The following is a 25,873-nucleotide window of genomic DNA, read 5'->3' as shown; positions in this document are numbered from 1 at the left end:
TCAAAGTACGACGTTTATTATTAGAAACTTGTTTACATAGGAAGCATGTCGACGTAACTACATTCACATCCATTGCTAAATGTAACTGCATTGTGTTTGGTAACTGATTTAATTAAACACTACGTTGACATACTACTCTATGGCTCGTGTGGTGAGCGCGCAGTCTAATACAGATTGTACTGGCTGGGCAGTTCCTTGGTGCGGAACACTTCTGACATGAAGGCAGCCGATTCCTTGGGTGTCCTCGTCATGTTCGGACTGGTTTTGTCCACCTCGCACAGCCCGTACGTAACCCTGTATATAGAAATGTGAAAATTTTTATTCAGCGATGTTTACGTGAAAAAATGAGACAATCACTTATTTGGGATGAGGAAATCACTACATTACAGTAGCAGTTACTACAAGTGGTTATATTACACTGAACTAGACAGTAACTAAGAATATTATTCGGTTTTATGCCGTCTTTGGGTTTGCTTTTCGGTAATCCACATATTCATCCACTAGATAGTAACGACAGATATAGATTCATTTAGCGACTTTTGAGTTTCAAATGTCTTACCTTACGAATACGGGTAGCTTACTGAACAAATTTCCACTAGCATATACATGATGAACCGACAAAATGCAGGCACCCTTCCCTGAGTGCGAATGCATAAGAAAAGGTCCTATGAACATGTGTCCGTCAATGCACGGTGTGCACGCAACAACCAATCGTCCCGAAACACACTACAGAGTAGCATCGCATGCAAGTTCTGACAGATGTTCAAAGTTGCCTCCATGTTATGCAATGTACGCGTTCACATGTTGCATCATGGACTGCCGCACTGTTTCACCAGTTCCAGCCTCTCTCCGAATAGCGTCACAGGCGTCGTGAACTTGCTATTTAAGGTTCTGCACATCAGGAACTGGTTCAGCTTGAACATCGCTTTTCAAATACACCCGGAGGTAAAAATGTAGGGAGTTTAAGTCTGGTGATCCAGCAGGTCATGCTTGAGGTCCTTCGCTTTCGACACAACGTCTGGGGAAGATGTTGTTAAGGTGTCGGCGTACTGTAACGCAGGACTGGGTGGTGCTTCTCACGAAGAAACCACGTAATTTGCCATGTTACCAATGGCACATTCTCACGCCCAAGCACAGTATTCCAGGAGGAAGTCCACGTACGTTCCTCCGTCGAGGCGCCGTGGAATAAAAACCGGTCCAAGTATGTGATTGCCTAGGATGCCTGTCCACGGACTGGTGCTGAACCGATCCTGATGAGATGCCTCAGGCATATCCCAAGAATGGTCTGTAGCCGTAAAATGACGATTATGCAGACTGATTATGCCAGTTCTGGTAAGGTTGCTTCGTCGGTGAAGATGACTGATGACAGAAAACCCATAACTGTGATGGTCTCGTGCGAAAACCATCGACAGAATTCTTCCCATTGAGCGATATCTGCTGCTGATAATCCTTGCACCCGTTGCATATGATGGGCATATTAGTGGTTGTCACGCAGAGTACACATAATCGTAATTTGGCTTACACCACGTTGGCGAGGCATGCGCCTGGCGTTTGTGTTCGTGTTCTTGTCAATATCCCGTAAAATGGGGTCCTCCAAATTTGGTATATGCACAGTCCGCCGCCTCCCTGTGCGTTCACCTATCTGAAAAGACACGTGATCACACAAACGCCCAAAAAAGCCTAGAAATGTTGTGTGATGAATTTGGTATCTGTGAGGGTGCTTATTTTGGCATAGTCGTGCTACCTCTCCATCGTTTCTAACTACTTGGCAGTAGACACACATAATCTCGGCTTGTTCCTGTCGTTAATATCGGACCATTCGGCTGCTTACAGTTTGCAGCGTCATACACATAGCCTGCAATACACAAGGAGCAGACGGCACTTGGACATAGGAACTTTGATTACTCAGCGCCATTCACTGTGGCGACGATGTACTTGCTTACATATGTTCATGGGACATTTATTCCTCCATTTGAAGTTAGGAGTCCGTCCCTGCATTTGTCGCTTAACTGCTAAGGTCTTCAGTCCCTAAGCTTACACACTACTTAACCTAAATTACCCTAAAGACAAACACACACACCTATGCCCGAGGGAGGACTCGAACCTCCGCCAGGACCAGCCGAACAGTCCAGAACTGCAGCGCCTTAGACCGCTCGGATTTTTATTTATGTTCCACCCATATTTGTTCACACTGAATCCCCGATTTCCATGTAAAGTATATACGGAAAATTTTGTGAATGGTTGCGTGGATTAGGGATACGTGGACAGAATTATTCTAACCATTGATGCTATCACTGACTTAATATATACAATGAGGTGACAATAGTCACGGGATTGCAATATGAATACACAGAGTGTTCGGAAATTTCCGTTACTCACTTCTAGGGCTTGTAGAGGGGAGTTCGAGAATGATATTATCAATTAAAACCGATGTCCGTGAAAGTACTGCTTCTGTGCTATAACATTTTCAAAACATGTCTGTAATGTGACCACTTCCACAAGTAACTGACTAAAGGTGATCCAGTACATACTTTTTTTTTCTTTTTGCAGTTCCACTCATTAATAGACAAATAAGTGGATCGCGTACTCGCTGAGGTGTTCTCTTCAGCGTGATGTATTATAGATTCTTCCAGTTCGTATGTGTGGTGCCTCCTTTTAGCGCTACATTCACGCCTGCTGACGGTGGAGGTGCCCTGTCTCGAAACTGTTGCTTCATTAGGACGAAAAGTATATGCGATGGAGTGGCCCGTTTTAGATAACGAACGTGATAATGAAGACGAGCAGCTGCTTTAGAGCCGTGAGCTTGACCATTCAGAAGGATCATGTCGGTGTATTCCGCAAACGTATGCTCTGGGATGTTGACCTAACACTTGAACGAGGCTCGAACCAGTTCAGAGATATAGGACAGACGTCAGATAACATCCGCCGATTCGACGTAACCACGCCCCACCGGGACTACCTTGTTGCATGTTTACCTGGGAAACATCTTTGCAACTTGCTGTTGCACGAAATGGCACTTTTCCGGACATGGGTTACTATTCAAATTATTATGCTCTCAATTTCCTTTTATAAGTCCTAGAAGTTTGTAACGGGAATTCCGAACACTCTGTTTACAGATGGAGGTAGTGTAGCGTACTCAAGGTATAAAAGAGCAGTGGAGTTGTCATTTGTACTCAGGCGATTCATGTGAAAAGCCTTCCGATGCCCACACGACGGGAATTAGCAGACTTTGAACGCAGAATGGTAGTCTGAGCTAGTCGCACAGGACATTCCATTTCGGATATTGTTAGGGAATTCAATATTCCGAAACCCATGGTGTCAAGTGTGTGCCGAGAATACTAAATATGACGCATTACCTCTCACTATGGACAACGCAGTGGCCGAGGGCCTTCACTTAAAGACAGAGAGCAGCGACGTTTGCTTTGAGCTGTCAGTCCTAACAAGCAAAATAACCGCAGAAATCAATGTGGGACGTACGACGAACATATTGATCCGGACACGAGGATACTGACGTTGGGTCTAATAAAACAGCGACAGTAACGGAAATACCCTCCTAGCCTTAATGTAAGAAGCATTTGAGACATAGTTATGTTATTCTAACAACGATATTTACCAGTGTTTTTGTGAGGCAAAGGCGGTGTTGCAGCGTGTGGTGAGAGTGGTCGGATGATTTGGTACGACACTTGTTCGGGAGCGTTGTCCTGTTCATACAAATGCTATTGCTGTCTACTTTTGAGAATTTACATGTCCAATCCTACATGTGTAATACGTTCTCTCCGTTATTATCAACTTTCCTATGTCAAACGAGCGTATAAGTTTGGTTTGTGGGGCGCTCAACTGCGTGGTCATCAGCGAGCTTATAAGAAAGCGAAAAAGGATGATAGAACCTCAAGGGGCCGGGAAATTCAGTTTCTTAGCCTGTGTTATTTCTTTGTGAATAGTAAGAATGTTTGAGAGGACACGCTTAGCTCACGTGATTGAAATACACTCCTGGAAATTGAAATAAGAACACCGTGAATTCATTGTCACAGGAAGGGGAAACTTTATTGACACATTCCTGGGGTCAGATACATCACATGATCACACTGACAGAACCACAGGCACATAGACACAGGCAACAGAGCATGCACAATGTCGGCACTAGTACAGTGTATATCCACCTTTCGCAGCAATGCAGGCTGCTATTCTCCCATGGAGACGATCGTAGAGATGCTGGATGTAGTCCTGTGGAACGGCTTGCCATGCCATTTCCACCTGGCGCCTCAGTTGGACCAGCGTTCGTGCTGGACGTGCAGACCGCGTGAGACGACGCTTCATCCAGTCCCAAACATGCTCAATGGGGGACAGATCCGGAGATCTTGCTGGCCAGGGTAGTTGACTTACACCTTCTAGAGCACGTTGGGTGGCACGGGATACATGCGGACGTGCATTGTCCTGTTGGAACAGCAAGTTCCCTTGCCGGTCTAGGAATGGTAGAACGATGGGTTCGATGACGGTTTGGATGTACCGTGCACTATTCAGTGTCCCCTCGACGATCACCAGTGGTGTACGGCCAGTGTAGGAGATCGCTCCCCACACCATGATGCCGGGTGTTGGCCCTGTGTGCCTCGGTCGTATGCAGTCCTGATTGTGGCGCTCACCTGCACGGCGCCAAACACGCATACGACCATCATTGGCACCAAGGCAGAAGCGACTCTCATCGCTGAAGACGACACGTCTCCATTCGTCCCTCCATTCACGCCTGTCGCGACACCACTGGAGGCGGGCTGCACGATGTTGGGGCGTGAGCGGAAGACGGCCTAACGGTGTGCGGGACCGTAGCCCAGCTTCATGGAGACGGTTGCGAATGGTCCTCGCCGATACCCCAGGAGCAACAGTGTCCCTAATTTGCTGGGAAGTGGCGGTGCGGTCCCCTACGGCACTGCGTAGGATCCTACGGTCTTGGCGTGCATCCGTGCGTCGCTGCGGTCCGGTCCCAGGTCGACGGGCACGTGCACCTTCCGCCTTTCACTGGCGACAACATCGATGTACTGTGGAGACCTCACGCCCCACGTGTTGAGCAATTCGGCGGTACGTCCACCCGGCCTCCCGCATGCCCACTATACGCCCTCGCTCAAAGTCCGTCAACTGCACATACGGTTCACGTCCACGCTGTCGCGGCATGCTACCAGTGTTAAAGACTGCGAAGGAGCTCCGTATGCCACGGCAAACTGGCTGACACTGACGGCGGCGGTGCACAAATGTTGCGCAGCTAGCGCCATTCGACGGCCAACACCGCGGTTCCTGGTGTGTCCGCTGTGCCGTGCGTGTGATCATTGCTTGTACAGCCCTCTCGCAGTGTCCGGAGCAAGTATGGTGGGTCTGACACACCGGTGTCAATGTGTTCTTTTTTCCATTTCCAGGAGTGTAGGTATTGCAATTGATGAAAAGATAGTAGGTGAAATGCAAGTTATCCATGGATCAGCAACACTGGATCTCGTACTACTGACGGCGCAATGGAGGCAAAGGGTATCCTGATACCACTGCTTAAAGATACTTTCACCAAAAGTGAACAGTAGTAGTCAAAGGTGGAAATAGAATGTAGGCAAAGCGTCCTGGAACGCTCGGTTTTGGGAGGAAGTGAAAGCTAAACGGCAGTAGCACCAGAAAATAAGAAACTACACATATTCCTAAAGTAGTGTTATTCAGTGGATATACTGTATGATGTTTCGCCTTCAGTAAACAGTGTATGAGTTGAACATAAATCGCACATACTTGGAAAAAAGGAGGATAATTATTTAACGTTACATTGATGACTAGGTCATTACAAACGCAGAACAAGCTGCGATTGTGAAGGTTTTGGAAGGAAACTGGACGTGCTTTCTGAAACAAACCATCCCGGCACCAGATTAAGAGATGTTAAGGAAGGTGCTGGAAACCTAAATCTGGACGCTTCGACGGAAATCAGAACTGCTCCCCACACGACTGTGAACAAGTGTCGTAATAACTGCATCATGTCGTTCATTAACAGGCCTATGAAAAATGATAAACCTGAAGATTACTAGTTACAAGGAACACGTGACATTAGAACAGTAGTCAGTTTGGTAACTGAGGAAAGAGAAATTGGAAGAGAATAAGATGGTCAAAATCCGATTACTCGCTTATGGACCAAAACAACACGCCCACTGCCCTATGCGATTATAAACGTGGAGTCGTTCCAGAAGCAACACATAAGGCAAACGGCGAAATTCTCTGACATTAGCAGCTTTGACAAAGGCCAGAGTTTTTGGACCCTGAAGCTGCGAACGAAGAGCTGGACGTCTGTTCGCTTACTACTGCCGTGATCATTTATTGAAGATGGCGCAATGAGTGTGGAACTACGAGCTGTCGACAACGTGTTGGGCACCCATGCCTCTAGAGCGTAGAGAAAACGCTGCTCTGTAAGCAGGAAAAGGTGGCGGCCTGTAACAGAGTACTCTGCCTGTCCGAGCAGGAGTATTTTTAAGCACATCGTTTAGCGCACTTTGTTGAACACGGGACTGAACAGTCGACCCCTACATGTTTCCATGTTCAACCATTCATCGTCAGTTACGATTGTAATGGATACCGAATCATCAAGAGTGAACCGTGGCTCATTACGAACGTGCCGCCTAGCCGGATGAATGATTTTCGTTTTACACCATCTTGATGGTCGTATGTGGCTACACCGATTTACAGAGGAACAGCTCATCGAAACAATCACATATGCAGGCGGGTGGTTACTCGATTTTGTACTCTATTTCGCTACGGGGTGTCTACATATGGGCTTCCAACTGATCTGTAATAGCAACCGAATGCACCATGATAGAAGTGGACGATCTGAATATCATTGGGAGCCATCTGTAATCCTTGATGCTTGATGTCTCCTCTGACTATGACATCTTCCAGCAAGATTTGTGCGCATGTCACAAGGCCAGAATCAAGCTGCAGTGATTTTGTAAGTGAACTGGCGTTAATGACTTGGATCACAAATTCGACTCTTGTGAACCCGATGGAACACATCTGGGACGCTATCTGGTCTCACCTCCGCGGCCACAAGAACCGGCCCCTGATTTACGGGAAATGCATGTAGTGTATATAAACATCCGGTTCTACTTACCTCCAGGAACTTAGCAAACATTTGTCAAATCCATTGCACTCAGAATGGCTTCAGTATTGTTGAGATTATAGGATGTTATAACTGTTACACAATAGGAATATATAACAAATGACTGAGACGCGTTCATTTGGAAGAAAAGACGATGATGAATTCTTCTAATCGTTCAGGTGTGATATACATCGCAGTTGCTGATTCAACGAGTTCCTTTCTGTAAACTGATAGAGAAATAAGTTAATATGCTTAAAAAGCCGGCGTAAGATCGAATAAAATCCATTGGTGAATTAAGTCGCCCCATTGTGAAACATCAAAACAGTTACACAATCACCGTTTCGGATGTCACTGTAGCGGTCCTCTTCAAGGCGAATAAACTGCTTGCCAGACGAGGATCTCTGAATAGATCGGCGAACCTTCATTTGTATAGTTGTTTTATTGTTTTGTAATAACTCTTCCTAACACCCTAAATGTTTTTATTTGGACTGCTAGAGATAATTGATTCGCTTTGTAGAGACGCCAAAGTACTTCGATTGGTAAGTTAGTCAAGTTAGTCAATGCACCAACTCATGGCACTTTAAACCACCCTGCTGAGCACATCTCACCGCTGTCCTCTTTCTCTCTCTCTCTCTCTCTCTCTGTCGCTGTCACACACACACACACGCTGTCTAACTATCTGTTTCTGGTTGTCTGTCTTTTTCTCTCTCTGTTTTCAGTCCTTGTCAACTCCCTCTAACAAAGTAAAGCCTTGTATAAAATTTCAGAGTAATCAACTTGACAATACGTTACACTAAGCTCACACGGTTACGTAATGCTCTATTGATAAGGAAACATATTGGTGTTTTATCCGTATTACGTCAATTAACACATGAATGTATTACAATTACTCACGTGAATCCCAAGTTCCATTCGATAGTGTCTATGAGACTCCATGCGGTGTATCCGATAACCGGAACACCGTCAGTGTTTATCGCCTCTAGCATAGCTCCGAGGTATTCCTGGAAATGATACACCAATACAGTACGTTGCAGGTAATGAAATGGTTACTATAATAGTGTGGAAATTACTACTTACAGTATAGTATTCGATGCGGTCAGTATCATTCCGTCCTCCAAAATTCAAGCGACCGTTCTCTGTTATAATGATAGGATATCCTGGGTACTGACTGGCCACCCAGTTAAGTTGTTTCCGCAGTCCCCAAGGAAGGCGCTGAAAGTTTAGATACTGATTACACAAATTATTCTTATTTCCACCTGATTATTCAAGATAGGTGCTCAGTTAAAATATATAGTTTGTTGGCAGTTTTTCCACACTAGTTACAATCTGGTGTGGCTGTATTGTGTCCATCCAATTATTCCAGTCCTCTATTTGAACAGAAAAAAACACTAAAATCTGTCCACAGTTTAAAATCAAAGTAATTATTTTTTCACTTTCTTAAAAGTGTTAATACAATGTAGTAGTTCCAACATATTTCTTTTCTCAGTACCTCCCATATCCATATAGTATAGAACACATGTGCACAGGGAATATGTCTCAGCAAGAAAGTCAATGTCAGTCCTCTGCTCAGGTAAAGAGACATGAGTAGAGCCGAGAATCCAAAATTAACGTGCTGAATAAGTCGCTAGTGGAGTTCATCTGTCGTTCCCCTCTTCTGGCATGTTTTGAAGTATCAAGTGTTCTGAGCACGACAGTGATGCGTTGTTTTGTAGTGTAGTGTTGTGTTTATGTTGATCCCTGTGAAACGAAGCCGGAAACAGAAACACGATGCAAGCGTACACTGCTTCTCTCTAAGATCAACATGTGGTTGTCGATCGTGCTACGTTCCCTTACTCCAAGAGGCACTGCAGAGTGAGTTGGAATACAATCCAACACAGTGGCGCAATGTCTCCTGATCATGAATTTACGCCATCACCTTTCGTCTTCATAGTAGCCAAATACTGGCTCAGAACATTGCTTCTTCAAATTCGACTAGGGACGACTACCTCCAATATGGGGGCTACTGCACGCGCGTGCGTTAGCAACCTCAGAAATTGAATCTGTTTCTTTGACCATCAATGCGACACTATATTTGGTTGCTCCAAATATGTTTTTTATAAGTTTCACTCGTTACCGTTATCACCCCCCAACCTTCGCCTAGTGGAGTACATAACAAATAATTTTACCTGGGAGAGGTGTACAAAATGAAGACATAATTGTTGCAGGCGTTGCCTAGATAACACCCATCTCTCAGGCTGTAGTAACTTGGCAGCAACAAGACTATCGTCTTTGCTCTTGTTGACGAAAATCGTTATTTTTGTGTATTTATAGTATGACTTATAGTACGTGAGCCTCTAGTATTCCCAAGTTTCGTATTGCAGTTATTTATAGTAGTATTTTTTATTATGCTTGAATAAATAACTAGGCTTTATCAGATAACTACATTGCTCCAGGGTTAATTGTAGTATTTTTATTCAGTTCATTAGCTACAGTTGTTTCTATCTTTTTGTTATTTTCATATGGTACTAGCTCTTTTACATATGCTGCCTGAGTCTTTGTTATTTGTGTGAGACCATGCTTCTGGATACTTAATGTACACCGGAACCGAACGCTCCATTTCCATTAATGTAGTTGTCAATGTAAGTTGTAAAACGAGGTTTGCGGCAAATTACGTGTTAAAATTGCTATAATCAAATAATTCTTTTAGATATAATACTGAGTACAGTACAATTTATTGTGTAGTGACAAAAATTACCAGTAAAATAGTTTGTTTCCAAATTCGTTATTTAGACTATCATTGTTTCTTTCAGATTTACGGGACATTTACGAAATATTCAACAAAAATAACTAATATTACACTGCTGCCACTGAAGATATTATTTCGCAGTAACGTAAATCCTCTTATTTAAAATCCACCTTCACAAATAGTTGAATCTGGTGAATGGTTCATTCAACTAATCCATCAATTATTTACTTTTTTAAACATTTCACTGACTTATAACAGTTATTGACATCGGATTGTATCTGGATAGATTATTAAGAATAAGTAAATCCAGGGGTGGAATTACAGAGACCACTCAATTCTATCTATTTACGAAACAATTGGATCATTTAGATGTATTAAAGTATATTTTTTTATACAAAAACCCTACCACCAATAGTTTTTAAACTATCAATAGCGCTATTTGTGATTCTTCTTTTGAATTTGTAGTTCTGTATTATTAGTCTACTATATATGTTGAGTAGTATTAATTTTTTGTTGTGTATCCGTTAATTCTAAAATGGCTGTAACTCACTGTCTCTTCTGAGAAAATGATGAAGCTTCACATGTGCTCAGCTTAATTCATCTATGTATGTGTGAATCAGTGGTCAATACATAAGCGTTTGAAGGCTAAATATGTTTGTACCATCTTTCGTGGCTGCGATAAGTTGTATTTAGTCTAAATAAGACATTCGTTACAATCGGAAAAGACGATATTAACCTACATAACTTGTAAAACTGAGACTGTGAGAAAAAGAGAACGAGAAAGAAAGAAGACAACTTGTAAATATATATTTTCATAATTAAGTTAACAAATGAACTTATTGTGAAATTGTTCAGTTTCTGAAATGTACATATTGAACAAGAATGACATAGACAAAACTAAAAATTCTCGTAACCTACCTTTGAGATAATAATAATAGTAATCATAACTGCAGTCTTTTCCCAAAAGCTTAAATACTGTAAACTTCAATTAAATTTTTACCTGCTGTAGAGATTCACAAAAATGTAAAAATAAAAATAAATTAATTAATGCTACGTCAACACGTTCAGTCTGGTTCTATGTCACGTACTGCACATTGCTATTATAACATGTTTGGATAGAAATTCTCGATGAAACCCAGTTATGAAAGTCTGTACAGAATCTGAGAATACCTTCTAGAGGAAAAATAGCTTTTGATTATTGGGAACTAAACGGCAGCGTATCAGGGATTGAGACGTGTTTTGTTCCAGTTTACACCCATGACCTACAATGTTTCAACGCAAAAACGTCATGCCCTGGCTGGCTAGAGCTGTGAGAAATAGCAAATGTTCTATCACCGTTTTCTTGCCTTTGCGATCGACAATTTGTGAACGCTCTGGTGCCCTCAAATGTCTTTTCACTAACACATTATGGTCCCTTGCACCTCTGTGCAAACAGTACTTTCAGCTTACCACAGGATCAGATGTAATTACAGCAGTGTCCCGCGTTTTGGAAGGTGATTCGCCTGTGAGACCTGGCGTCACGAAAGTCGTGTTGTAGTGATTCATCCCAAAGAAGTCTGCCGAACCTGTAACACAGTATGTTTCACCTGATTTCATTTAACTGATAAACCGAGATGAAAGGTCTAGTCTTACCGACAAATTTGTTAGGTTTTGCTTGACACTCAATCAAGTAAAGAATGCTTTCATTGTGTAACGACAATTATATGAGAATTGAATACGAATAAAGATTTCCGTCAATGTGTATTATAAAGACAAACACATCAGGAAGTAACCGGTCGGTCCCTGAGATGGACTCGGAAAGTGCAAATGGTAGTTCACTTCGCTCTAAAGGCTCCTATCGAAGTACAAGTTTTGTCCGGTTCACTGTTTCGTCATGAATAACTTACCTTATATTTAACTACCGCAGTCGTGTAATAGCTCTTTTGTATCATCAACAAATATACACCTATAACCATGGAATTACAAAACAGATAGCGAATACTTACAAACAACATTTGTATTTTCTATGATTTTAAGAGAGTGTATGATCGAAACATTGGATACCACCTATTTAAAAAAGAAATCTTACCAAAAATTAAAATGTTTCAAGAAGCTTTACAGCAAATCGAAATCATTTTCTATATTACAATAAACGCTTGGTGAACGCCATGCATGAAATGGTACAGAACACCTCTGTTGCAAGAATCAGTCGTTATATGTTACAAGAAGATCGAATACCAAGACGTACAAAATAAAAATGTAGTGGTCAATGTTGTCATGAATCTTTTGGAATCACATCACTTTAGTTTTTTTTTAAAGCAACTTCCATTACTTCTGTAAGCTGAAGTTATGTGTAAGGTAGTGTGCTGCTCAACCTTGATGAATACCTTCAACTAAGTGCGTATGCACTGACTGTGGCGAATGCACTGACCGTGGAATTTGTTTCAGTTCTTCGTTGCGAAAGGTGGAAAGTGGTTGTGGTGATGTGAGCGAGCAAATGTGCAGCACAAAAGGTGTTTTCTGTCGAGACTTTGGGAAATCCAGCCTCCGCACATAGTTCACTTCATTTTCTCGGAACCACGAATTAGTAGACGTTGTTTTCTGTTGAGATTGTTGTCACGTTAGAATAAATTCACGAGGAGAAATACACGGCGCTTTATATAATTGATAGAAATGAAGCTGCTTTTCCCACAATACTTGCTACACAGTGCGTAGTTTTCTGTTAAGCTGTAACTTACAGTGTTGCTTCCGGTCTCCTCATCCACTTGAACAGTCAATTTTTCATTAGACGAGGACCCTTACACTTATTCCCTGTCTTACACTCTTGGCTGCGTAGGCAAGAGTAACACTGAATAGTTCAGATGTTGAGGAATAATATTTTCGTCACACACATGGGGTGATAATAAAGCTTTAATCATCATTTCGAAAAAAGTCAGGTCGTGAAAATAGTTTTGCGTTTTTTGAAGCTGGTCGTTTTGGCCGAGTGGTTCTAGGCGCTTCAGTTCGGAACCGCGCTGCTGCTACGATCGCCGTTCGAATCCTGCCTCAGGGATGGATGCGTGTGATGTCCTTAGTTTAGTTAGGTTTAAATAGTTCTATGTCTAGAGGTCTGATGACCTCACATGTTAAGTCCCATAGCGCATAGAGCCATCTGAACCATTTTTTACGCACTGTAATCACCATGGTACAATACGGCAGCTCCCCACTACAGGAGACAACTACTGTAAAACGTTTGAAGGACAACAACGGTGGAACATTTCACATCGAGCTGCAGGAATTTTACGGTAATTAAGCACCTTCATATGACACAGTCCCCTTGTAAGAGAGACGTATGTAATACAGCGAGACTACAGGGAAACATTACACAGTTTGCTACATTTATAGTCGGACATAAAATCTATTCACTTTTACTATAAATATTCAGCTATCAAGAGACCTACTACAGTATATGCCCGCAGAGCGTGAGCAGTTGTCAGTTATTTCTGAACTACTTTATTTGCTGTCATATTCACTATTTTTTTAATCAGCTAAGACCAGTTTTAACATTTACTTCTTCCACAGATAGTTTATCCCCATACTTTCCTTTGATACATCTCGGGAGTTCCTATTTCTTAAACGATCGGTAATATCAAAAGGCAGCTGCCATATACGTGTACTCTTCGTACTGAAACTGGTTACACAGGCAAACGTTGACTCGCCACAATGAAGCTGACTGCAAATAAAATTACATTGTCCAGTGAAATAATAAAAAAAAGGGATTTTCTTAATATCTCAAGGAGAATGATAGTGTTGAAAACATATGGTCATTACAATCAGTACTTTTGTGGCCTTCAAAACCTCTAGTTTCACCCTTGTGGTTCATAGATTCCAGCGCCATCCTAGCAAGATGAACGCCAAGAATTCTAGTGGGACGAAACTCAGCATCCATTGTCGCTCACTTTCGCGTTGTGACGTGATTGACTTAGAAAATATTGTTAGAACTGACGAGTCTATGATGGACGAACATATGAGAAGATCTATTTACATCACATTCATGTAGTGGCAGCATTTAGTAAAGTTACGCCCCCAGTTGTTGAAACACAATGTACCGGGTGATGAAAAAGTCAGTATAAATTTGAAAACTTAATAAACCACGGAATAATGTAGATAGAGCGGTAAAAAATGACACACATGCTTAAAATGACATGGGGTTTTATTAGAACCAAAAAAAGAAAACAAAGTTAACAAAATGACCGACAGATGGCGCTGGACAGAAAAACTGCTACCGTGAAGGGTGAGAGGTTCCCCGATATGTTACAGAGGCGCATCGTCCCCAGCCTCGCTGATAAACACCTGCTGGAACGTACGATATTTATACAGGATAGCGTTCCACCCCATATTACTAGAGGCGTTAAAGATCTCTCGCGCGTGTCGTTTGGTGATGATCGTGTGCTCAGCCGCCCCTTTCGTCATGCTTGGTCTCCCAGGTCCCCAGACCTCAATCCGTGCGATTATTGGCTTTTGGGGTTACCTGAAGTCGCAAGTGAATCGTGATCGACCGACATCTCTAGGGATGCTGAAAGACAACATGCGACGCCAATGCCTCTCCATAACTCCGGACATGCTTTACAGTGCTGTTCACAACATTATTCCTCGATTACAGCTATTGTCGAGGAATGATGGTGGACATGTTGAGCATTTCCTGTGAAGAACATCATCTTTGCTTTGTCTTATTTTGTTATGCTAATTATTGCTATTCTGATTAGATGAAGTGCCATCTGTCGGACACTTTTTTAACGTTTGTATTTTTTTGGTTCTAATAAAACCCCATGTCATTCGAAACATGTGTGTCAATTTGTACCTCTCTATCTACATCATTCCGTGATTTATTTAAATTTGTACTGACTTTTTGAACACCCGGTACTTCCACAGCTGACAACTTGGTTACTCACCCCTAATGTACTCGATCTCCTCTTGTGTGAATGTTGGTAGCCTTGATCGGGGTCGTCCTTCAGCCGCACTATTGGCATCCACTTGCTGTCGTACCACAGCCGGATAATCCCCATCCTGACTGTAGATAGGGTGTGCGAACATACCCATCTGCAATATACAATTACACGTCCGTTTTCTCTCAATCATCAATGTCCTACATATATAAATTTTACGTCACGTGATTACTATACGTTACACCCCCTAAGAAATCACGATTACACTGAAAGGTTACAGTAGATACAACTGGTTGATGTCAGAGCTGCAATACCCACCACAAACTGTCGTGCTCTATCCGCTGCTTCTGCATCCTCTGTCGAGTTAGTCTCTGGTTCAGGCCAGTCCATATTAAGTGTAATTCCCACGCTACCTGCAAAGTTTATCAAAACATCCATGTACATACAAATTAGATCATGTTACTAAAGGTCATTGTTTATAGTTATTAAACTGGTGCACAAAATAATACTGATGGATGAGAAAGTATAATTTCATTTTATCCAAAGTTCTCGGATATCAGACAGACTTATATCCTCATTTCTAGCATGGAAATAATGTTGTGTACTTCTTTTCATAGATACCAACACTTTTATTTCATTGTACGAAATTATTGTGGGGTAAGTGAAACAAAGTTCGGCAATAAGTATTATACTAAGAATTTTATTTCTTTTCTGTAAATTCAGGGAATATGCCTTATTTACGTTAATTTCGTAATTTAGAAGAGCAAATGAAGCCACCATTGATATTCATCCCCACAACTACGTACTGAAATGACCCTTTTAAAAATATAAATTCAAAACGTGGAAGATAAATAGTTTAGAAAAGAGGAGAATAGAAGCTTTTGAAATGTGATGCTATAGAAGAATGCAGAAGATTAGATGGGTAGATCACATAAGTAATGAAGAGGTATTGAATAAAATTGGGGAGAAGAGGAGTTTGTGGCACAACTTGACTAGAAGATGGTATCAGTTAGTAGGACACGTTCTGAGGCATCAAGGGAGGGTAAAAATCGTAGAGGGAGACTAAGAGATGAATACACTAAGCAGATTCAGAAGGATGTAGGTTGCAGTAAGTACTGGGAGATGAAGAAGCTTGCACAGGATAGAATAGCATGGAGAGCTGCATCAAACCAGTCTCAGGACTTATGACCACAACAACAACAACAACAACAACAACAACATCAAATTCAAAAACTAAAGACACTTAAAACATTCAGTTTCCTTTACAACATGTAGAATAAAATGACCTTTCACCTTTTTACAATTTCAGGACTGGAAGTGCACGCAGCGAATTCTAATGCTCGTATGAAACAGTTTACTGGTTGTAAAATACTGTTGTTTTCGCAAAATTATTTACACTGTCGTTCACGGTTTAGAGAATGAAACTTGCGTCATGTACAAAACGAGGGAAATTTTGCAATCTCTTATATTCAGTCATAAATCATTACTGTATATTACAGAAAATAACGAACCTATAACTTGATCTTGTGGCACCCACGATTTGACAACATTTCAACGAGATTCAAACTCATTCCATACATACGCAGTACATACACACTGCGGACAGCTTTTTGCTTGCAGGCTGCTAGATATCGATTGAACCATTGGGGAACTTTTTCTATAATTCTAAAATATCCTAAGTATAACATGAATGTTGTTAAATAGAATAAGATATCTAATGGCTTCTGATTATCTGCTAACCCTGCAAATTTGTCACACAGAAAAGAAAAGAGAACATCTGATTCCTTCGTGAATACAAATTGTAAATACGAGAGTGATTACGTACACTAGATAGCTCTGTATAACATTTAGATAACACGTGAAGAGAAAGCAAGTACATAATTGTCTCTTCCATTCGTGACATACTTATACCTGTGACTAATCTCTCTGAAATATGGTACGCTGGAGTTCACAAATCTGTTTCATCTTTCATCATATTGTAGCAGATGACAATGCTACGTACTGTAAAATAAACTTGTATAGTGGGCAGGTGGAGGAAGGGGAGACATATCAAGTGAACTCTCCTAGTGCATACATATTCTTCTCAATCGGTAATACACCAAACTGACTTGTTGTTATAACGGAAGGAAAGTAATGCTTGCCATTACTGGTCTTTTCTCCAATTGCAGGCTTCTATTTCCTCTCTTTGTCCTTCCACAGTGGAAACCCATACTGAGGGTAATTATAATATCGTCTTGCTGGTTATTTCGTACTTTGAATTGCCACTGTCTATGCTGACTACAACATAGTGCAGTAGACGCATCAACGACTAAGTAATAGATAGCTTTTGTGTTAGAAAACAGGTCACCTGCGCCATGTAAAATGGAAGTGGCTGCAACAATTGCCATATTGTGGAACTTCATACTGGTCCATAGCGTAACACTCAAGCCCAGGAAGTGCAACACTGGGATCATCATCGCACTTTATTGCCGTAATATTGTGATCGAACGACCTTCGAAAGTGCAGGGACTGTCCGTTTCAAATCTTACTTTGTCAGGGATGCTGTAATTACTTTGATTCACCGTAAATTATAGTCTAATATTGATTGCTGTGAGGATCAATTCGTTGGGGCATGGGCCGCCATAGATTCTCGCGAACAGTAACGGCATGTAGGCAATCAATAATGCAGCAGTCTTTCGTAGCTTCTTTTCTGGACCTAAACAGTTGACGAGTAACCATCCTTCATCGCTGTTGGATACGTCGAAAGAAGGTGTAGAATGGGAACCAGTGGTTATATCCTACGTCGACTGGACTGATGAATCGTGGAATACATTTGCTACAGGACTGTGAAAGAGCGTCGGTTTTTCATAAATAAAGTAGGCCATTAATGCGAAAATGGCGCATTTCAGGCAGTTAACAACTTTATTCGAAGGTGGAAAATGTTTGGATAGTATTAGTGTGCCTTCAGATGGGCTCGCCAAAGCCTCCTCTCATCAGTGAAAGGTAAAGAAACCAACTGGCTAATCATGTGCGTATTTTCGTCACAATACAGCACTCCAGAGGCCATCTTCAATTGTGGCAATTTAATAGAGCATCCCATTACCCTAGGTTTCGGTATTTATTTTGTGAGCATCATTCCAATACATCATGGGCATCAGGTTGCAACAGTAGGACTAAAATTATTCTTTAAATGACACTTCACACCTGGAAACAGACTTTTAGTCGTGGAACATAAACTGTTAATCACCCACAAGAAAGAGTCTGTTCACTTCCATTCTTCGAGTAGTGCGGAGGGAAAACAATCTGTATCCAATGCTGGCTGCCCGCTCCTTGTTACCTGAGGCTTAACAAAGCCACACGTGGCAGCACTCTAACGACATGTGATACAGCTTAGGTAACAAGTAGTTTTAGTCACAGTAAGGCGGGGCCGTAATGGAAACGGGATCGAGTGAGGTGTGTACTCTTTAAATCCGGCCACGACCAGTCGCCTTGACACGAAGGCTGCAGTTGAGCAGTAATTGGTCAGAGTGACTCCCAACACTATCATTATCTGGAGCAGTCCATGCCAAAATGCATCGTCGCCGCTGTCAGGACAAAACACATTTATAAAAGATGACTAATTCAGTTGGTAATACATGTGCATCTTCTTCAACCACTATCATCCACTGTAGAATGACTCTTCCACCCATGTTTTGCTTGGCTTGAGTAGCCAAAAGAATGCGACTACCTGCTTAATGGCATATTGGTACAACTATTTAATGCGTTACAGCAGCTATTGTAATTGTCATGGAATTAATGCGCCTTCCGAAGTTTTCGAGAGATGTGTAGCACCCAATGTCTACACACAGGTCGCACAGAGTCTTTAAATTACGAGCTCGTAGTTTGTGGGTGTGGAGCTAGAACCAGACAGCATCAGAGGTGAGTTCCATCTGGTTCGGATGAGGCTAATTTTCAGGCCAAGAAATCAATGTGAGCTCACTATAATGCTTCTAAAACAACTGTTTCACGGTTGTGATCCTCACAAATGTTTACATAGTCCACACCTTTCGTGGTACCTTAGTTTACTCCCGCATATTGGATGGAAGCGCAGGGGAAACGCTCGCCCACCAGTCTGTGGGCGTGGCGTGGTGCATGTTTTGTACAGCCTTTCGCCTGTTTGAAAACATATGAGACACAAACATCGACCTAGAGTAGGAAGAAAGGTTATTTATGCGACCAGGTGATATGTTTTCATTTGTCCACATTTCAATCTTGATGATCGAGCAACCACTAGCAGTCGTAATAGACGATGTCACTAGGCCAACACTGAACCCATGCGGTTCTTCTGTTCTGGAGCCCTATTTTCAACAATGCACTCCAATCGTTTTTCCATGATACACTTGAACTTACTGCATCATCAAGTCTGCCGCAGATTGCCGTGTACCAGGTTATACGGAACTGAAAAGTATTTTATGTCACCTTCCTGGGAAGACATACAAAACCTTGTCGCCTACTCGGTGTTTCACAGTTCTTCAACCTTTTTCCACGACAATTGCACCATTTCCTTCTGTTTCCAGACGCGATGCCATAGTAATCAGCTCCTTGTCAAAGTCACCTATGTTAGCACATTTCTCCACTTTCAGACAGCATCATCGGTAAACTGATTCCTCAATCATCGCTGCTTCGCTTATATTATCGGTCCATAAGTATCTTCATTTAATGTACGTAATGTCCCACCTTCGTCCTTATGACGACTTGAACTCTCCTATCAGGGGACACTTTTATTGATGTGTATTGATGGCAGTTCATTCTTCTTCAAAACCCGAATCAGGGAAGATAGTGCTGGATACCATGGTATGGTGCAAAGTAAATTTTCTAGTTAATCCCATATTGGTTTCAGGTGATAACTTTGGCCGGGCCACTACATTTCAAGAATGTTGTTGTCCACGAACCACAGATGCTGCTTAATGACACGTTTCATTGTCATGCTGATACGGTCACCGTTTCCGAACAGTTCTTTTACTGTAAGGAGTACCCAATGCTGTGTTCGCTAAAGCACAATGGCGGAACCACAGGCTAACCACTAGAAACACCCGCATCGGTACTTTACCGTTAGTATTACAAATCATGGCATGTAATTATTTTCCAGGTATTCGCCAAATTGAAATCCTTCCATCTGATTGGACTGTTCATCGTTCCTAGTTACTTGTTTACAGTCACCCTCTATCAGGTGGCGTAACTCTTTACACTACTTACAGAGATACACAATTACAAGGAACTGTTATACTACTGTACCACATTTTAAACTTTCTGCGCTCAGGTACTGTGCTAGTCGGACTGCTGGAAACACTTTGGAACTCATGAGTGATTCCTTCCACTGATTTCATGCAATTTTTTACAACAACCCTCCGCAATGTTACGATTCCTGCCCATCCGTATAAGATTTCTTCTGTCGTTCTTCGTACGTAGTTCCACTTCACAATCATATCACCATCAGTTGTCACGGGCAAATTTAGAAAGGTTGACATATTCCTGACTGATTGAGTGCCTAGATGATCTCGAATGCCTGCTCCAGCTTAGAAGTCACTGAGCTCTCCAGATCTACCGATTCTGCGGTTATTGCTTATCTACTGAAAATGCGATACTCCTCGCCTACTTTCATACTGACCCATGTGTCTCTCTCGTGGTATGTAGTGCTCAATTACATATTACATAGGGCTGTCCGGATACTTTTGATTAGATATTGTACACGCTTCCCTTAACACATCATTTTCCGCAACAGCACAAAGCCCCATTAGGTATCGCGGTGGACTGTGGTCACTGGCTCGTCATACGTATTTACCTACTGTTTTTACCTACAGTTATATGTATCAGAAGTGACTTTCATGCTGTCCGGCGGCACTGACCGTTCTGTGTGGCTCTGAACTCCTCATCGTACATGTGCCAGACCCTGGCGTGAGCTTTGATGACGGTATGTGTCGCCAGGTAGTCGCCGATGCCCGGAGCTGGTTGAGACGGTGCGACCCCCAACATAGCGTAGCCCATCGTGAACTGATGTGGCTCGTTGAAGGTGAGCCACCATTTCACCTGTGGAACAATAGATCGTCAATTATGCTGCCAGGTAAAGTGATTGTATAACGAGGCTACAAGTGCACTGGAATTTACCCTATCTCCGAAGTTTTGGAAGAGTAACCTGGCGTATTCAACGAAGTAGTCCACCAGCAATTCGTTGGGCCAGCCTCCGATGTACTGCAGTGCTTGAGGTAGGTCCCAGTGGTACATTGTCACCTACAGACGGCATACAACAATTTCAAATTTCATGAAACGAAGTAGAGAGCGTATATTTTTGTGAAGTAATTAGATTCACTTAATTATGCCTAGATCTTCTGCGGAATTCTGCCAAACAAGAACGATGGTAATTCTTTTACGATATCTGTAAAAAGTTTGTAGCTGGTGGTTTGGAGATATTTATGGTTTCTATGTGATGTAATAGTAACGTCGAATGAATTATCTTTGATAGGAAACGGTTATGTCCTCGTTCTACACATCAGGTTTTTATCTTCATTGGAATTTATAGGAATGTAAATCCGTAATCACTGCAGAACATAGGCATCTATACACATGTAAATAGGCAAGGATGCTAGGAGTTTAATAATTTGCAGATAAACATAACCTGATATGCGGAATAAATTTTCACATCTCGTAAGATTTGTACAAGATATTTATAGCTGGCAGGAATGATAGACTTGCGCTAGACCGATTCAAATGTGGCTTTATTTGTTAACCCTTTAACTGCTCTGGACGTGTTTACGCGCGCCACCAGTCCTTCTACGTGGTACTCTGAACGTGTCTACCACGAGCCAGTGGAGGTCAAGGGGCTCTATATACCAAACTCCTCACAAAATATCCCTGAGCAGGGACCGAAATTTTGTCGGTGCAGTTCATAATATATATACAGAAACAGTCTGCTGTTTTCTGTTACCGGTTAATATCAGGAACCACTGCTGGGATTGTGATGCTTTTTCCATTGATACGTAGACTGATTGACGAGGGAGGTTTGCGCATATCATTTGTTACCGCTTCGCTGGGAAAGTCATCCTGTCGTAGGTACTAGGCGGTACCCATGCAAATCCGAGGCAAGAAGTCAGTCACGAGTAATATTTTTTTTCTGATTCATTTGTATGACTATTTACCGCCAAACACCTCAGGACAGACTTTAAAAAAGTGGTAAATGGGACAAGTTTATTCAAATTCCCGAAGAGCACGTACGGACAATCTGTTATGTTTGTTTTTCCGTTCTGGAATAGTCTTGGGACTAATCCAGTCAAGAACAATATTCATTCGGATTATTTGGCCACAGTACTGCAACTCTGCCACTCCATGCTACCATACGGAGGTATGCACATTCACAGAAACTACTTTTCTGATATCACTCTCACTGATTCAATGGACCATCTAGGTACCGCTTTCTTCGTTGGTTGCTGGCGACAACTGTCTTCTGTTAACCCACATGGAACGCTCACTTACATGGAAAGTAAAGTACAGTCGCACGGTTGAATTTCTCACCATCCCGTTTCTGTTCTCCTTGGTCTCTACGCCCGCTATGCCGTCAAAGACACGCATCACTGACTCGTTTCTCGGAGTATTTTGTAAGCAATTGCCGTTAATTTCACCCAAGAGCCAGTGAATGTGGGTTGTGCTGTTCATCTCGTATAATACCATGTCATCAATGAAAATTTTCGTTTATTAGTCATTTTTAGAAAACAGGTGACTGACTATGGGCTATGGCAATTTATTTTGTCAGCTAGACAGCCTGACAGTAAAATCAAATTTGGTCTCATTTCTTATAAGACGTTGTGGAAAATTAGCCTGTAGTTACACCTTAAATTTGACATAACTGTAAAGAATCAGTGCTGCTTCTTTTTTTTCGTCTCAGGATCAGTTATATTTATACTATATGCCGCTTATTAGCGTTTGAAAATGGAAGAGAGGTTCATTGCATGAGAAAGAGTACACGAAAATTATCATTCTCCACTTACCAGAGGCTGAATTCCGTTGGCGAGCAAGGCGTCGATGAGGTTGTTGTAGTAGTCGATACCAGCCTGGTTGATGAAGTCGAGGTCCCCATTAGGCAACACACGTGACCAGGCGATCGAAAATCGATAGATGTCCGCCTGTGCGATAACGAAGTATTAATGGTTGCTACGAAGTGTCTGGGGATTGACAGCTGATACTTCATTATTAAATCATGTATTACTGCTGAACCCACTAAGGCATATCTACAACGATAAAGAACCGGTTAAACCAGCATAACAGAAGAATAAGTAATGTGCCGGAGAATGGTTACACATGGATAATATTTTTGCCGTTTGTTGACTAAAAGGCCAGCCGGAGTGGCCGAGCGGTTCTAGGCGCTACGGTCTGGAACCGCGCGACCGCTACGGTCACAGGTTCGAATCGTGCCTCGGGCATGGATGTCTGCGATGTCCTTACTTAGTTAGGTTTAAGTAGTTCTAAGTTCTAGGAGACTGATGACCTCAGAAATTAAGTCCCATCGCTTTCGGAGCCATTTGAACCATATTTTTGTTGACTAAGCCAAGAAATTGAAAATATCTAACTTAAAACCACACTGCCTTTTTGTGATCAATGACAATATTTAGCGAAGTGACCCTGAAAATTATTTATCATTCTGGAAATATATAAGAATCATGAACAGAGATTATGAAACAGACAGTGATACAAACGAAGAATGCGATAAGGTTCAAATTCAAATGGCTCTGAGCAGTATGGAACTTAACAGCTGAGGTCATCAGTCCCCTAGAACTTACAACTACTTAAACCTAACTAACCTAAGGACATCACACACATTCATGCCCGAGGCAGGATTCAAATCTGCAACCGTAGCGGTCGCGCAGTTCCAGACTGAAGCGCCAAGAAGCGCTCGGCCACTCCGGCCGGCAAGCGATAAGGAAGTTTGTGTTAATTGCAAGAATGGTACCTTCTAATTATTAAATGGATGATTTTATTCGACAATGGAGACCAAAAATTAAGGACTACGCACACACCTTAGAGAGTAATCTATTACTATAATTCCTCGCCACTCTTCTTACAAAGAACCCCCGGTAAGAAAACCAGAACTAAATTAGTGAAATGTAGTCACTGGAAATAAACATTCAAAACGAGTAAATTGATTAAATTTTCTAAAGTACAATTCCATCGTTTCGAATATGAATGGCTAGTTATAATTCGTTTCTTCTGGAAGTTTCTTTTAACTTTTTGAGATCCTGCTATTGCAGCTCTTCTGGTTCACAACATTGCCAACGTAAGCTCGTACGCTCTCTCGACAATATGGAAACGAGTAGACTACGTGGCACCATTCGATTTCTCCGACTACCTTGTCTTCCATTCCATAACAACCCACAGTAACACGATAATACCAAGATACTCCACAAGCACCCGTCACTTTCTCTAACACGAAACCAACTCATATCCGACAAACAGGGAAATAGAGGAATATTGTATCTCTGTATATCAGCACCTAACATGAACATCTCTGATAGTTTCGGGAGGAGGGAAATATGGCGCACTGGTTAAAACATTAACTCACAAAGGTGACGCAAGGGTTTCTGATCTCGTTTTCATAACACTTTTCCGTAGTTTCCCTGAATAGAGTAATTTGAAGACAATTTTATGTTTCGAAAGTACGCGACCAAAGTCCTCTGCCACCCTATCTGTTTCAATACTTATTTCCACGAATATTTACGTAGCCGTTGGCGACAATCATCTGTCCTCTTGTTTTCGTTTTAAGGAAAGTATTTTACTTTGTTGTACTCCTACGTTGTCTACTACAGCGTAAAACCTGTAACTGCTTCTGGAATGTACATAATATTTTATTTTCGTACACAAACTGCATGCTGAGAAAAATCAATTCCCGACGGAGCGCTACATGAATCTGAAACAGGTAGTACAATTTCTGTAGATACGGAATACTTTGTACTGTACTAATAATCAGTAACTCAGTCACCAGTTTTATTTTATCTCGAATAAAATCAGGAGACAATATCTTGAGGACAAACGGTGTGTTGCAATCTGCAATGCCATTAGAAATTGTACTTACGTTGAGCGTTTTCAGCATCTCCACATCTTGCAGGTACTGATGGTAAGAATCGCAGGCGACGTCTCCGTTGTCTTCTCCTATCATGTATTCCGGATAGTTGTGGAACATGTAGTCCTGAATGCTCTCTCCCTTGCCTGTACAGAGATGCAAGAACGTTACAATAAATAGTGCAACCTATTAACTACTGACATGGAAGTATATTATTGACTTGGACAAGCAACAGTAAGGAACGTACTGAACGCACATGTTATTATAAACGCTAAACATAACAGCACGATTTCGAATAGATAGTTTTCTTTTACACTTTTTAAAATTGCCTTGGAATACACTTAATGCTTCTGAACCCACCATCTTCATTCCAGGCACCTTCGACCTGATACGCGGCTGTTGCAGCTCCAAACATGAAGTCAGCCGGGAATCGGTTGGTGGCATTCTGTGCAGAAGCAACGGCCAACACAGCCGTAAAGGTGATCAGCAGCCTCATCGTTGGGAGTGTCCAGAGCCTTTGTACTACCTGCTGCAAGCTGTACATATATATATAGTGTAGTTGGGCTATAATTTCGTAAGTTGTTTGTAAGTCCGGAAATAGATAAAATCAGTTAATTTTCTTTTATCGCCCGTTAATCAGCATGTTTCTATAATGATAGCGCCTGTTCTTGCCGATATTATCGGAAAGGTATCGAAGTCCCTTGTTGAGCATTACACAGTTATATCAGCACAGGCTTTCTTATCAGTTATGTTTAATTTATTCTCGTCTGGATAATGCGTGAGTCAGATCATTAGCACCTCTGATACTGAGAAAAAGAAAGGTCATGACTCAGTGCCTGGAAATAAATGATTGATTGCTTAGCTAAATAATAATTCCAAATTGTAAAGGCAATAACTGTTTATGGTTTTGGAAAAATTGTATCGGTTGACAAAATTCTGTGAACTGGCAATTTCCTAATAAATGAAGAATAATTATATTTCATAAATTGAGAACTCGTGCAGTAATATTTTAATTGTAAAATTGTCTAACAAAGAATGTTAAATCCACAGGTATTAGAAAAATGGTTATATAAAGA

General features: G+C 41.7%; 1 protein-coding gene across 1 annotated transcript; it reads right to left on the bottom strand.

Annotated features, from left to right (window-relative positions):
- Positions 1-25,306, bottom strand: LOC124622473 (myrosinase 1-like). Its single transcript, XM_047148181.1, has 11 exons — positions 25,158-25,306; positions 24,810-24,943; positions 22,732-22,866; positions 20,858-20,980; positions 20,599-20,779; positions 15,053-15,147; positions 14,741-14,888; positions 11,280-11,395; positions 8,183-8,317; positions 8,000-8,106; positions 1-294 (listed from the first exon to the last, which is right to left on the bottom strand). Exons 1-11 carry the CDS (start codon positions 25,291-25,293, stop codon positions 165-167), a joined length of 1,440 nt encoding a protein of 479 aa, XP_047004137.1. The 5' UTR covers positions 25,294-25,306; the 3' UTR covers positions 1-164.
- Positions 25,307-25,873: the final 567 nt, after the last annotated feature.

Source organism: Schistocerca americana, chromosome 7, assembly GCF_021461395.2.
Source record: "Schistocerca americana isolate TAMUIC-IGC-003095 chromosome 7, iqSchAmer2.1, whole genome shotgun sequence".
Taxonomy (NCBI): domain Eukaryota; kingdom Metazoa; phylum Arthropoda; class Insecta; order Orthoptera; family Acrididae; genus Schistocerca; species Schistocerca americana.
The sequence above is the reverse complement of the archived record's forward strand: the minus strand, read 5'-3'. Positions and strand labels throughout refer to the sequence as shown.

What these genes read in the sequence shown, in the direction of transcription:
- LOC124622473 (XM_047148181.1), bottom strand. Translation starts at nt 25,293, where the DNA reads ATGAGGCTGCTGATCACCTTTACGGCTGTGTTGGCCGTTGCTTCTGCA. An exon ending in TCCAAAACTTCGGAGATAGG is followed by an intron (nt 20,780 to 20,857) that starts GTAAATTCCAGT and finishes ATTGTTCCACAG; the next exon opens with GTGAAATGGTGGCTCACCTT. An exon ending in TAATTACATCTGATCCTGTG is followed by an intron (nt 8,318 to 11,279) that starts GTAAGCTGAAAG and finishes CTAAACTTTCAG; the next exon opens with CGCCTTCCTTGGGGACTGCG.